At 35.2% G+C, this 14926-nt stretch overlaps 1 protein-coding gene across 1 annotated transcript in view; it reads left to right on the plus strand.

Moving 5' to 3' along the window:
- The window catches only part of NAF1 (nuclear assembly factor 1 ribonucleoprotein), a 38714-nt gene extending 24092 nt beyond the window's left edge, over positions 1-14622 (plus strand). Inside the window, exons 6-10 of the mRNA XM_024736027.1 lie at positions 925-1085; positions 4021-4072; positions 7277-7379; positions 13740-14093; positions 14591-14622. Of these exons, the coding sequence (XP_024591795.1) occupies positions 925-1085; positions 4021-4072; positions 7277-7379; positions 13740-14093; positions 14591-14622 (702 nt within the window). The remainder of the gene's footprint in view (positions 1-924; positions 1086-4020; positions 4073-7276; positions 7380-13739; positions 14094-14590) is intronic.
- Positions 14623-14926: the final 304 nt, after the last annotated feature.

The raw sequence follows: 14926 nt of genomic DNA on the forward strand, positions 1-14926 counted from the left end.
AATAATCTAATGGAAAAGAATCTGAAAAAGAGTACACACACACACGTGTATTACTGAATAACTTTAATGTACACCTGAAACGAACACATTGTAAATTAACCATGCTTCAATTTAAAAAACTAGTTAAAATAAAATGGAGCAATATACAAAAGTATGATACAGTCTCAAAAGAAAAAAATTATTAATAGGAAAAAGACTGGAAAAATCTACACTGCTACTGATCATGGTCTAGTTTCTGTAATGTACATTTATTATCAGAAACATATTTAAAAACGCAGGCATTTATATTGGGAAGAGTTTGAAATCAAGAGGCTCTCTTTCATCATTTATAAAGCATTTTCAAAGATAAAATAATAGATATGCTAAAAGCGGTTCCTTTGCCTAAAAGTTAAAGGCTGTATGGTATCTTTGGTTTTTGAGAAATAAACAATTTCAAGTTCAAATCTACTTTACTACTTTTTGAATTAAAAAATGTTGTCATTTAATATTATAAAAATGTTAACAACTCTGGAAACAGCAGAAGTGACTGAATCTAAAAGAATCGAAAAGTTCCATTTCATAAGATTTTAAATGACAGCATTTTATTTCTCAAACGTTACCAACTGTAATTCTCTTGTTCGTATCTTATAACTGAAGTGAGCAATAACAAAAACAATTTATTATTTGCGTCTAGTTGGTAATTGGTACCATCAAAATGATTTAAATTTAGCAAGGAACAAACTTGTCACAGTTATTTTAGATTCATAGAAAGGAAATCTGGAATAAGCTAATGCATTTATGATCAAAATATGAAGACTTTATGAGTATGCAGAAATGACTTAAACTTTTATTGGTTTTATATTGACAGCATTACCTTTGAAAACATTTATCGGGTTTCTTTATTTTGCAGTTAAAGGAGAACTTTATGTGTCTTCTCTTTCATAGATATTTGAGATATTTGGACCTGTTGCGCATCCATTTTATGTGTTACGGTTTAATTCTTCAGAGCATGTTGAGAATAACAGTATTAAAATAAAGGACACTATGTATTTTGCTCCATCAATGAAAGACTTCACCCAGTATATATTCACAGAAAAACTTAAACAGTAAGTACGTTATTGGCATGATATTTCTTTGCTTATCTAATATTTATGTCTTAGGAGTAATTCTCAGTGATGTAGTTTCTTGTAGTTAAAATGGTATCTATCTAACAAAGAGTTCATTTGTCTTCCTGGTAACATCTCTGAAAGCTACAGTTGTTATCAGACTTTATAGGTCGAGATCATTTGTATCTTTTGCCCAAAATGACATGATCAACTAGTAAGAGCATGTTTGGGCCATATACTTCTGTCAATTTTAATTCATTATTTATTCCATTATATACCTCCTTTCATATATATGCTACTTTACCATTAGTATTATAATTTTTTTAAAAAAAACCTTTTCCATTTTAAATAAAAATTTCTTTGGATTATATTCATAGGCTTCACTATTTAATGAAACTGTAATTCTCAAGAAGAAAAAAGCAAATGAGTAAATTTCAGGTTGCTTATAAATTGTAAACTTAATAGAAGAGAGAACTAAAATGTGTGTTGTGTATCAAGCCATGGTTAACAGGGTTGACTTCACCAGCAAAACAGTGGTCTCCCTTCTGTCTGGATGCTATATGAAATATGCTATATGATGCCTGTGGCATGTGTCTGATAATATTTCTGTTCCCGCTGATGAGCTGTATATTTGCCGGGTGTAAATTGTGTTGCCAGGTGTTAGCTGTAGAGCTGTTTGTATCAGTTAGGTTTTTTTATTATAATTACATAATTAATTTTTGCACAAACCAGTGACATATGAATTCAAGTAGAATAGCTTTTTCTATAAACATAAGTTAAATGCTTTGGAAAGATGTAATGAATATGAGCCAATAAAAATATTGCCCAGTTAGGGGCGGAAGAAAAGACCTCAAGGGATTGGCAGAGAGTAGATCTTAAATCTGAAAAGACTTTGCACTCAGTTTGTCACAGAAGTCCCTTTGAAATCTACCTGTCTTTCAGTTGGAAACTTGAAATACAGGTGAAGCATTAGGGGTGTGGTTTTTGCAGGAGCTAACAGTGAGTAGTAACCCTGGTGCTTGTCAAACCCTGGTGCCAGTCCCAGCTGCAGGCCACGAGAAGGCCTCTCTACCACCTACATATTAAATCCAGTCTGAGTTTCAGTTGTGGGAAATAATCTCTGAAATGAGATGAACATTTTATTCCTGATAATTGATTAAACTCATGTTTAAGAATCCACATGATTATCTGAAGGAACTTAAGGTGTTCTCCAGGTTGCATAAGGTTAGTTTTTCTAAATGTTGACAAGAAAGGTGAATTAAATAGACAACAAAGTCATAAAGGTTTTAGTATGTTTTAAAATCATGCCTTAAATAATTAGCATTTCATTCTGTTTGAATATTAGGCTGTTGCTCTGGATGTGCCATATATTTAGCTTTTAACAGATAAAGTATTTTAGCTAAAAATAGATAGGTTGAAAATATTTTCTGAAGATGTTTTTAGATAGATTTAGAAGCAGTCTTTGTACTGATTTGCAAGAACAAGAATTTTGTCCTAGAAAGAAAGAACAAGAAACTAAAGAATTGGGAAATTGAGCCCACCCTGCAGAAACCCAGCCTGACAGAGACTTCTGTTCTAGGCTGCGTTTTTTGTGTCAGTCGTGGGGACTCCTTTGCCTTTGAGGTGGAGAAGTTCAGCTTCTCTCCAGCTTACCTTCTTCTAGTAAGGCTATTTTAATCTTAGCTTCCCATGAACTTAGTCTTTTGTTAAAGATGCTGTTTGAAGTGTTGCTTGATCTTTTCTATAGTAGATTTTGATTTTCTGTGGTGATACCCTACTTGGGGAGCTTTTTACCTTTTACATCTTTAAGATTCCACACTAAGGGCACTGCAGGCCATCAGATGGTATCCATACAAAAAGGAGTCCTGGAGCTATGATAAATGCATGGGTGTAAGATGATAATTAAAAGCAGAAAAATCATTGGTATACATCGTATATAATGTCAAAATTCTGAATTAAAATTTTAGAGCAAACTTAATGATTTCATGTCATGCCAGCCCACAGACATCTGTAAATTGATTTTAATGGATTGTGGATTAATGGATTAATGATTTTAATGAATTAATTCCTGAGAATCTTCCATTTATTTTTGAGATTTGGTTTCAAGCAGGGAGGACAAAATCTACTCCTAATACCTTGTAATATTTTAATTGAATAACAAATATTGTCAAACTCTGAAATCAAGAACATTAACCAGATAAGATTTAAAATGAGGTTTCAGAAATTATAATTGTACTTATAATAGATGTTCGTGCTTTTGTTGGTCATAGAGTGTAAAACTTTCCACCAAAAGTAGTTAATGCTTGTGATGATACTGTCCTTTGGGGTCTCCGAAGCTCCTCCTCCTTCCCAGACTAGATGCCCTTTGTCTCACCCTCTCGTCCTTGAGAGTCAGTCTTAGAGCAAGCCTTGGTTACTCAGAGAGGATCGCTGATATTCCTCAGGTAAATCGAGGAAGAAGAATTTCATGTTGTGATCTCTGTTGTTGAACCTGTGAAGTCTTAGACAAGGGAATGCCTCGTACTCATTTTTGTGTCCTTGGCACCTGGAACAGCATTTTGACCTTGTGGTATTGGTTAAGCATCTATTGAAGGAAGTTTATGAGCTGAGCTCAGGTATCATGAAACTGTCAGTCAAAGTCAGAGCATCTGGAGCTACTTAGGAACTGCAGAACCACTTTGCCCTGCACAACACAGCCTCGGCTTATTCTGATTCCCCGCTCCTAGTACTTATGTGTGCCTTTCCCACGTCTGTTTAAATGAGGTAAAGAACACAAAAATGAGCCTTTATTCTTTGCTCTTATTTTCGTATATATTGCAAATTAAGATTGAGCTTAGGTCTTCTACTTTATTATTTTCCATACTATTAGGTTATAAGCACTTAACAAAATCTTAGTAAGTACCTTGACCCTTTGACCTTTGCTTTTCCCCCCTAGGGATAGGGGATCAGATGCATCATGGAAGAATGATCAAGAACCACCACCAGAGGTACACGTATAAGTCTTTTTACACAGTATTTGAGAGAGGAAGGTAGGACTCAATCTTATAAATCCATCATTTTACACAGTATTTGAGAGAGGAAGGTAGGACTCAATCTTATAAATCCATCAGTCTTGTAAATCCAATCTTATAAATCCTGAAGGAGGTCCTCAAGGCTGCTCACCAGTCACACTGCCTTTTGCCAGCCTATGTGCTCTCCCCTGTCCCAGATGGCTTTTATACCGCCCAGCGTTTGCAATCATTTCAGGAAAAAAAATTTTTCAGTCACATTTTAATAATTATCACCTTATCATTTTCCTTAAAATGTCCTATTTTTATCAATTCCGTTGAGGCCTGGCAAAGGCAGAATTGTCACTATTAAAAAAAATTGTTTTTCTTTAGTAAGTTCACCATGTGGGACGTGATTATACACCATCACATTTATTGATGGTGCTTTTAATAAGCTGCCTTACTTTTGGAGGTACAGAATCATTAGTCTTACCTACTTCTCCATTTTTTACAGTATAATTACCTCCCTAAAAAGAGTGTTCTTGTATTTCCTTCTTAAATCCATGCCAGCAAGACTATTTTTATGTCTCAAAGTAGCTTGATATATATAGTCTTCAAGTTATTAAAATATGAAAATTACAGCAGTGAATGTATACATTTATTAAAATAGTGTGAATTTATACCATATAAAAGAAAAATTGTAATTATTATAAGTGGGAGTTTTTAAATGTGCTCAGTAGTTCTGATGAAGTTTCTCAGTTTTGTAAATTCTTGGTATTGCAGATTTAATTTTGGTCATTTTAGATGTTCTCAAACAGTGCTGAAGGTTCATGGTCTGTGTTAATTTCTGATTTTGCTGAAGCATCAGTCAGGGAGTGCCCACTTACTTAGTCACTTAACCAGTGAGCAGTCCTAGGTTAGTATCCACACTGCCATGGGATTATGTTTTCTGATTTGTGTCGTGTGTACATGTGATTTCCACTAAGACCCTGAAGATTCACTTAATGTTCTTAGTTATGTTCAGGACATCTTAAAAGTATTTGGGGATTCACAAAGGTCTTGAAACATATTTCTTGTGAAATCCAGATATTCTAATACATCCCTGTTGTTTTAGACGTAAGCATTAAAGTTGTTAATTATGGAATTGTTAATAGTTTATAAAATTGATTTGATTGGGTTAATTTTAAAATTAAATCACAACATAGTTCGTGGGAATTGTTTTTTCCAGGTAGTCGACTGGATGTCTCTATTTCCGTAATATGATAAACTCTGAGATTCTAACTTTTATAATGATCAGATTTTGTCGTATAGGATTATTGCCTGGTCTTAATCGCAGACTAGAATTTGGAATTTGTGGGGTTTAAACTTAAAAAAAAAATCATGCCCTGAAAATAGGAAATACTGAACTGGGATAAAGGAGCATAAGAGTGAATACATCTTATTCATCTCCACATCCGTTTCTAACATGAATACATAATTTGAGTTGAATAAATGTGTTCACTGAATGCAAATTTAAATTAATTTTAAATTAATAAGAAAAATGTGAATTTTTCTCTGATTTTGTGAGGTGGTAGCAAAATATTGCCAAAGTAGTCGCTCTAAAATAAACTATTGCCAGTTAAGATCCTTTAATACATCCCTCCTGCCTTTTTTTTTTTTCTTAACATCTTTATTAGAGTATCATTGCTTTATAATGGTGTCCTCCTGCTTTTTAGGATAATGTCCAGTTGTTTAAACTGGCCCCATAAGGGTCTTTATTAACTTCTCCAATTTCATCGTCTCAAAGTCTGCTGTGTAAGAAGCTTTCGCTTTGCCTTAGAGAACCATTTGTACTTCTCTAATATACGGTGCCTTTGCACGTATCCCCCACCCACCAAAAGCTTCCTTCTCCTTGTTCATTGCTGACTCATCATCAGAAATTCATCCTGGGTCTCCCGTATCAAGTCTTCCTTGCCCTCTTTCCTCTTTCTTTTGCCCCATAATCCCAGAGCACTGTCATAGCACTTGTTTATTGGCTTATTTATCTGTTTTCTCATTTGAACCGTTTCAGAGAAAGCAGTGTCTTCCATCTGATCTCAGTACTTTTGAGTGCCTGGCTCAATACCAAATTTAACATGAGCTTAAAAATTTTAGCACATTAAGGATCAGTAATAGAAGATCATGTGTTTCAGGGCACTAAAATTAGTTGATGTTTTTGAATTTGATTATAGATTCTGAGGCATATCAACTCTTGGTTCATGGAAGATTCAATCTAGAATATATTTCAGCAAGACCATACTGAAAATCCCATACAGAAACTTTCATATGTATTTTATTTCTTCCTTTTAATTAGGGAACACATGTATACACAGTGACCCTGCTTTTGTATTTTTTTTAGCGAAACATAGTAATTATTTTCTGAAATTAATAGAATAGTAAAATACCTGAATTCCAAGAAATCATAGAAGTTATACATAGCTAATAGGTCTTGGTTTTTGGTAGGTTGTAACAGTGGATCCCAATTCTTAGTAACATCTGAATTTTCCCTCTTGTAATTTAAAATGATTTCTTCTTGGAAGTTGGGTCATTCATGTATCTGCTTATCAAAGCCTTTTCCTATGGTCCTATCCAAAGGGCATCCTAGTGATTTTCCCCATCCTTACTTTGCCTTATTATTTATTTATATCCCTTACTATACCTCACATTGTATTATTAAAATAACCCCTATAAAGTGTTTAAAACAGTGCCTGGCATATAATGGGTGTGTGTAAATTTTTGAATAAATGAAGGGTATAACATTCACTTCCATTTTTATATTAGATCTGATAATTTATGTATTCGCTTATTCCTAACTACTCCTGCCTTTCGAATTGTTTGGCAGCTGGCACTATGATGAATCGTGACTCTAAGCTGGAAGTCAGATTTCTAGCTAGGGAATGCCCATATCTGAAGGGTGTTTAAGATCAGCATTTTAAAGTTACCTATCTGAAACTTTCTAGGAATTCAAAACAAAACAATTATAAAAAAAATCTTCAGTACTCATCTTCTGTGTTAGAGTCATTCGGCATTTATCAAAAAATATTTTATTTTTCTATCATATCTGATTTGAATATTACTGGTAAATATTAAGTATTGAAAAGGGTAACTTTTCTGTCAGGGTCACTGTTAAATATATACCATTGAATTGGTAAATGCATGTGACGTAAATCTATTTTTCTGTGCAAGGCCTTAGATTTCAGTGATGATGAAAAGGAAAAAGAAGCCAAACAGAGAAAAAAATCTCAGATTCAAGGCCGGAAAAAATTCAGATCTGAATTTAATGAACCAGGTGAGTTAAATGTAATATATAGTCATTTTTTCATCTTCATTTACATCTGTATAAGTTCCTCAGTAATAAAAGTGAGGGAAACATCTGGGGGTCTTCTCTTTATGCTCTGGCATCTGACTAGCATTAGAGGCATTACACACAGCATGCGATGTGGTGGGAGAGTCACAGGGGATATTCATTGGTGGTTTTTTAGGCTCATGGATGTAAAAATGGCTCCTAGGGGTAAAAGGCAAACTAAGCCTTGGTAGAATCATTTGTACTCATCAGTACTTTTTTTTTTTTCTTTTTAGAAAGCTGTTTGCTTCCATATTTAGAATTAAATGATATGGTGCTTAAGCTAAAGTCAAGGTGTTTTATTTCCTGTTGACATAATGCAATCACAGAAGAAAGTCTTCATGTTGCCTTTTATATCCACATCCACTTCCCTCCTCCTGCCTCTTCCTCAGCTCCTGACAGCCACTGATCTTTGTGCCATTTCTCTGATATATTTTGTCCCGTCAAGGATGGTTATATAAATTAACGGTTAGGTTTTGTCACTGAGCACCGTTTCCTGGAAATCATCTGGATTGTTGTATGTATCAAGTTTCTTTTCATTCCAGGGTAATATTCGGTGGTGTGGATATACCACAGGTAGCTTAGCCATGCGTCCGTTGAGAGACGTTTGGACTGTTAGCAGTCTGGGGTTTTATGAGGAAAGCTGCTTTATATGCATGTGCACAGATTTTCACATATCTCTGGGATAAATGTCAGGGGCACTGACACACACACAGCCCAGTGTAGCTGAAAATCTGTGTATAACTTACAGTTGGTCCTCTGTATCTGCAGTTATGCATCTGTGGATTCAGCCAACCCTGGATAGTATAGTATGTATTTACTGAGAAAACTCTGCTTATAAGTGGACCTATGCAACTCAAACACACATTATTTGAAGGGTCCACTGTAGTTGCATGTTCAGTTTCTTGCGAAACTGCCATACTGTTTTTCGTGTGGCTTTACCACTTCACGTTCCTATCACCAGTGTATGAGTGGCCCAGTTTGTCTGCATTCTCACTAGCATTTGGTATTGTCATTATTTTTTATTTTAGCCATTCTGATAGGTATGTAATGATATGTAATTGTGATTTTTAACTTGCATTTTCCTAATGGCTAATGATATTGAACAGCTTTCCATGAGCTCATTTACTATCTGTGTATCTCTTCAATGACGTATTTGTTCATGTCTTTTGCCCATTTTCTAATTGTATTTCTGTGTTTTACTCTTGAGTTATGAAAGTTTGTACATAATTTCTTCCAGTCTGTAGCTTGTGTTTTCATCCTCATAAAAGGATCTTTTGCAGAACAAAAATTTTTTATTTTGATGAAGCCCAGTTTATCTGCTTTGCTTTCATAGAGTCTGAGAATTTCTTTCCTAGACCTATATCCCAAAGATTTTCTCTCTCTCTTTTTTTTTTCTGAAAGTTTTCAAGATTATTTTAGCTACTTTAGTTTCTTCACCTTTCCATATGAATTTTAGAATAAACTTCTCTATATTGACAGAAAGTCTTGCCAGGATTTTGATAGGAATTGGGTTAAACCTGTATGTTGGTTTGGAGAGAATTGACATCTTAACTGTATGGAGTCTTCCATTCCACAAACATGGTATACATCACCATTAATTTAGATCTTTAATTTCTTTCACCAGCATTATGTAGTTTTCAGAATGCGAGTCCTGTACATTTATTTGTCAGATATACACCTGAGTATTTCATTTTGGGGGAATCATTGTAAATGGTGTTGCATTTTTAATTCATGTTCATGTGTTCATTTCTAGAATACAGAAATACAGTTACTGTTTCTATGTTTAGCTTGTGTATTGTGAGCTTGCTGAACTCACTAGTTCTAGGAGTTTCTCCCTTGAGATTTTCAATGTAGACAATTATGTCAATGGCAGTTAAGAACAATGCCCGCCCCCCCCCCCAGTCTGTATGCATATATAGCTCTCTTTCTCACCATTACTAGCTATAACTTCTGGCACTATATTGAGTAAATATGTTTTGTTCCTGGTCATAGAAGAAAATATTCAGTCTTCCACCATTAAGTAAAATGTTAGGTGTAGGGGTACTGTAGATGTCCTTTATCAAGTTGAGGAAGTTTCTGTGTAGTTCTGTTTTCCCTGAGCTTTTTTTCAGGAATCATGAATTTTGTCAGAATTTTAAATTCTGACAATTGTTTTTCTGCATTGATTGATAAGATCACATGACTTTTTCATTACCTTGTTAGTAAAGTAGATTACATTGGTTTTAGAATATTGAATGAGCATCATGGGAATAAACCGTGGTGTATAATTCTTTGTATATGTTGTTGAATTTTGCTCATATTTTGATAAGGATTTTTATGTTTATATTCATGAGGAATATTGGTCTTTCTCTTCCTCCCTTCCTTCCTTCCTTCCTTCCTTCCTTCCTTCCTTCCTTCCTTCTTCTTTTTCTCTTTCTTTTTCTTTCTCCCTCTCTCTCCCTCTCTCTCTCTCTCTCTCTGTCCCTCTCATTTTTTTTACATGGTTTTGATGTCAGCAGAAGCTTCCTACTAGCTTCATAAAATGACTTGGGAATTTTTTTTTTATTATTTTCTTGAAAACATTTTGTAGATTTGGTGTTAATTGTTTAAATGTTTGGTAAAAAGTCTCCAGTGAATCACCTCAGCCTGGAGTTATCTTTTTTTGGGAGACTTTTAATTACAAGTTCAATTTCCTTAATAGTGATATCTTTTTCACATTCGATAGATTATAGTAGGTTGTGTTTTTCAAGGAATTGGTCCATTTCATCTAATTTGTCAAGTAATGTGTGTAGAGTTGTTTACAATATTGCCTTAACATCCTTTTGATGTCTTTCCTGATACTGATCATTTGTGTCTTCTATTTCTTTGTCAGTTTTGCTTAGAGGATTGCCAATTATGTTGCTTTTTCACAGAGCCAGTTCTTTATGTCATTTAATTTTCTTTATTGTTTTTCTGTTTGCAGTTTCATTCTTTCAGCTCTTTATCGTTAACTTTCTGCTGCTTGCTTTGGGTTTATTTTGTTCTGGTTTTTCTAGGTTCTTGAGGTGGGAGCTTATATTATTTATTTAAGACTTTACTGCTTAAACTTGTTCCACAGATATTGGTGTGTTTTATTTATTGTGATTTAGCTTAATGTTCCTTTGTTTTTATTTACCTTGAGACATCCTCTTTGACCAATGGATTACTTAGAAGAGTATTATTTAGTTTCCAAGTGTTTGGAGATTTTTCTGTAATCTTTTTGTTATTGATTTCTATTTTTGATTCCACTGTGGGTTGAGAACGCAATCTGTATGATTTCAATTCTACATTTTAAAAAAACTTTTATGGAATATGGTCTATCTAGGAATATGATTTGGGGCAGTTGAAAGTAATGTGTATTTTGCTGTTGTGTGGTGGAGTGTTCTGTAAATGTCAATTAGATCTTGTTAGTTGATGGTGGTATTGAAATTTTCTCTAGCCTTAGTGATTTTCTGTATAACTGTTTTGTCAGTTGTTGAGAGAGCATCTGGTTGGGACATGCACATTTAGGATTACTATATCTTCTTGGTAGATAACCCCTTTATCATTATAAAATGTCCCAGTCTTTGCTCTGAAGCCTGTTTTATCTGATATTAATGTAGCTAATCCTTCTTTCTTTTGATTAATGTTTGCATATTGTAGCTCGTTCCATCCTTTTACTTTCAACATGACTGGATCATCTGAAATGTTTCTTGTAGATTGTAGTTATGTTTTTTAATCCACTCTGCCAACTTCTGTGTTTTAATTGGTATATTTAGACCATTTATATTTAATGTAATTATTGATATGTTTGGGCTTTAAATCTGTGTTTTTCTGTATTCTCTCTAGTTTTTATTTCTCTGTTGTCTTTTTTCTGCCTGCTTGTGGTTACTGTAACATTTTTTAGAATTCCATTTGCATCTATCTGTGGTGTGGATTGTATCAGTTTGTGTGGTTTTCTTTCAATGGTTGCTTTAGGTCTTAAATTTTATATACCTAAGTTATCACAATCTGCTGTTGTCGTTTTACCAGTCTGAGTGCAGTGTAGAAACCTTGCCTCTCTATACGTCCCTTTATTTTCCCTTGTTAATAATATAAATTGCTTTAATGTTTCCTATGTACACAATAAGAATCACATTAGCGGTTATAATTTTTGTTCCAGCCATCAAACATAATTTAGAAGACTCAGTCACAGAAGGAAATTCTACTGTATTTACTCCTGTTTTTGCTTACTGTGTTCTTCTTTCCTTCCGGATGTCTTAACAGTCTTTTCTTTTATTGTTTCGGTTTAGAGAACTTGCTTTAGTCATTCTATTAGGGTAGGTCTGCTGGAGATAAATTCGTAGCTTTTCTTCGTCTGAGAAAGCCTTTGATTTCCCTTTTTCCTTAGGATATTTTCACTGAATATAGAATTCTAGATTGCCAGTTTTCTTTCAGCACTTGAAAAATGTTGTGCCACTTCTTTCTGGCCTCCATGGTTTCTGATGAGGCATCTACTGTCATTCAAATTGTTTTTTTCATGTGGGTAAGGTATCATTTCTCTCTTCCTCTGCTTTCATGTTTTTTCTTTTTAGTTTTTAAAAGTTTGTGATGTTTCTTGGTGTAGACTTCTTTGGGTTTATCCTGACTGAAATCTATTTCGCTTTTTGAATCTGTGGGTTTATGTCTTATGCCATATTTGAGAAGTGTTCAGTCATTATTTCTTGAAGTATATCTTCTCCCTCATTTTTCTTCTCCTTTCCTTCTAGGATTCTGAAGATGTAAATATTAGTTATTTTGTTACAGTCCCACAGATCCCTGAAGCTCTCTGTTCATTGTTTCCCCAGTTTATTTCCTTTCTTCTTTTCAGACTAGATACTTTTCGTTGTTCTGTCTTCTTTCTTCTGTCCCTTCGTTCTACTGTTGAGCCCTCCCTTCAGTTTTTAATTTTGATTATTAAATTTTCAGTTCTGAAATTTATTTTTCTTCTGTTTTTTTTTTTTTTTGCTGAGGCTTTCTATTTTTTACTTGTTTCAGTGTGTTCCTAATTTTTTATTGAAGTGTTTTTATGATGACTACTTAAAAACATTTCTCTGATAATTCTAACATCTTTGTCTTCTTGATGTTGGCCTCAATTAGTTTTCCTTTTTCATTGAGTTTCAAATCTTTGTGGTTCTAGGTATGATGAGTGGTTTTTAATTGAAACGTGGACATATTAGTTATTATGCTGTTTTTGTTTTTAAAACTGTTCTGGCGGGGAAAGGAGGGAGGTTGCGTTATTACTATTACTACCAGGTGGGGATAGGAGTTAAGCTTTTCTTTATAACTTCTGTTGACATCTGAAGCCGGGGGTGAATCATTACTGCTGCACACGGGCATGCCTCCTCTTGTGTCTGGTGGGGGTAAGGGTGCTTCTGGGCAGGCCTCCTTTTGTGTCTGGTGGGGGTAAGAGTGCCTCGTTACTGCTCCTGACACCATGGGGGATGGCCTTGTTATGCTGGGCACTGATGAAAGTCCTGACTCTCCTAGGTTTTGTCTGACTCCACCCCAAGTACAGGAAGTGGAGGAACACTGTGTTACTGCTGGTGGAGATGCAAGTCCAGGTTCCCCATGAGGTCTCCACTGTCTTTGAGGGGAGGCTGGAAACTGGCTCCCTGCTTAGCCTCTTCTGACCACCCTGGTTGGGAGAGCTAGCCAGGCCCCTTACTCAGCCTTTGAGAATGTGAGTGAGGTTCCTGTCCAGTTTTCTCTGTGGTGTTTGACTGAAATCAACTGGCTATTGTCTCAAAGTTTTGTCTTGCTTTCCCTTACCTGATCTCTGGCCTTTTGGATTCATTTAAAATTGATAATTTTTAAGCCTTATAAAATTGTAATTACTGTAAGTTATACTGGAAGTTAAAGAAGACATTATTGAAATTTTAAGCAGTGTTTTTTTTTTTTTTTTACTAGGGGCATAGAAGCCTCTAGCGTTATTCTTTTATTTATTTATCTAATTTATTTATTTTTATATTTTATTTTTGGCTGTGTTGGGTCTCTGTTTCTGTGCGAGGGCTTTCTCTAGTTGCGGCAAGCGGGGGTCACTCTTCATCGCGGTGCGCAGGCCTCTTCACTATCGCGGCCTCTCTCGTTGCGGAGCACAGTCTCCAGACGCACAGGCTCAGTAGTTGTGGCTCACGGGCCCAGTTGTTCGGCGGCATGTGGGATCTTCCCAGACCAGGGCTCGAACCCATGTCCCCTGCATTAGCAGGCAGATTCTCAACCACTGCACCACCAGGGAAGCCCCTAAACAGTGTTTTTTGATGTATTAAAGTTAATTTTAATTTTGTTTTTATGCTTTTTTCCCCAAAGGTGAAGATTTTGCAGAAGTACATCAGAATTGGAACATTCATAGCTCTGCTTCAGAGCCTTCAAAAGGATATCACAGCAGAGAATTTGCACGAGGGTTTTCCCGGGGCAGATATCCTCGGTCTTGTCCTGGCAGGCCCCCACCTCCGCAGTTTTATAACTCAGAGCACATGGTACCTCAGGAGACTTCAGGATTTCCACCCCAGAGACAGGATGGCCCTATGATGCCACAGTATCCCTTCCCTCCTCCCGGGTTTGACATGCATAACTTCTCACTCCCTCCCCCTCCACCACCCCCACCACCTGCAGCTGCAAACAGGGGCTACTTCTCATTTTGGTCCTTACTATTAGGTGGATGTATGCATTTCCTGAGAAATGTGGACTTTATATATATATACACACATGCGTGCACACACACACACGTATATATATAGGAAGGATTTTTTTTAAAGAGATTATGTAGCTAGATTTTTAAAACATTGTAAATTACTAAATGGTTCCTTCAGTTGTAAGTTGATATATATTGTAATCTTTGTGAAATTGTATTCATGAAAATTTAACATTAAACTTGGTGGGGGGATCCAATTATGTGGTATTAAAACTTTGAACACCACCCAGTTAAACAGTATGTGTAGATCTAATAATAATAGATCTGGAGCAACTTTCATCATGAATTAAAACGTACTGAGCATATTGATTATGTTTTTGGTATATCTGAAAATAAGATGTTAAGTCCTATTGAGAGTCTTTAAAATAAACTATTTTTATAAACTTATACTTTGAAAATTGATTTTCATTGTAAATGCTGTTTACTAATAAACATAAATGTCCTAACTTTTCTTTTTTTTTTTAAGCAAGTGAAGGGTACAAAGAAGAAGAGCCTTAGGTCTTGGCAGAAGTCATGTCTGTAATTAAAGTTAATATTGATTTATTTTGCACAGGCAGGCTTTCCATTATCTATGCAAATCTCCATTATTTGGGCATGATCCAGTAGGCTTTACTGTTCAACCACGTAAAGAGACACAAGGATTATTCACAGTAGCATGTATTTACCGCCACACTAGGAGACTGTCTCCATATCTGTTTCCCAGATGCCTGGCACAGAATAAGTACTTAATAAATATCTATTGAACGACAGACTGAATTTAGAGTTTTTAATTAAATGACCAGTGAGTATTATTTTACATGAT

This window comes from Neophocaena asiaeorientalis, unplaced genomic scaffold, assembly GCF_003031525.2.
Source record: "Neophocaena asiaeorientalis asiaeorientalis breed wild unplaced genomic scaffold, Neophocaena_asiaeorientalis_V1.1 scaffold7, whole genome shotgun sequence".
In the NCBI taxonomy this organism is placed as follows: Eukaryota; Metazoa; Chordata; class Mammalia; order Artiodactyla; family Phocoenidae; genus Neophocaena; species Neophocaena asiaeorientalis.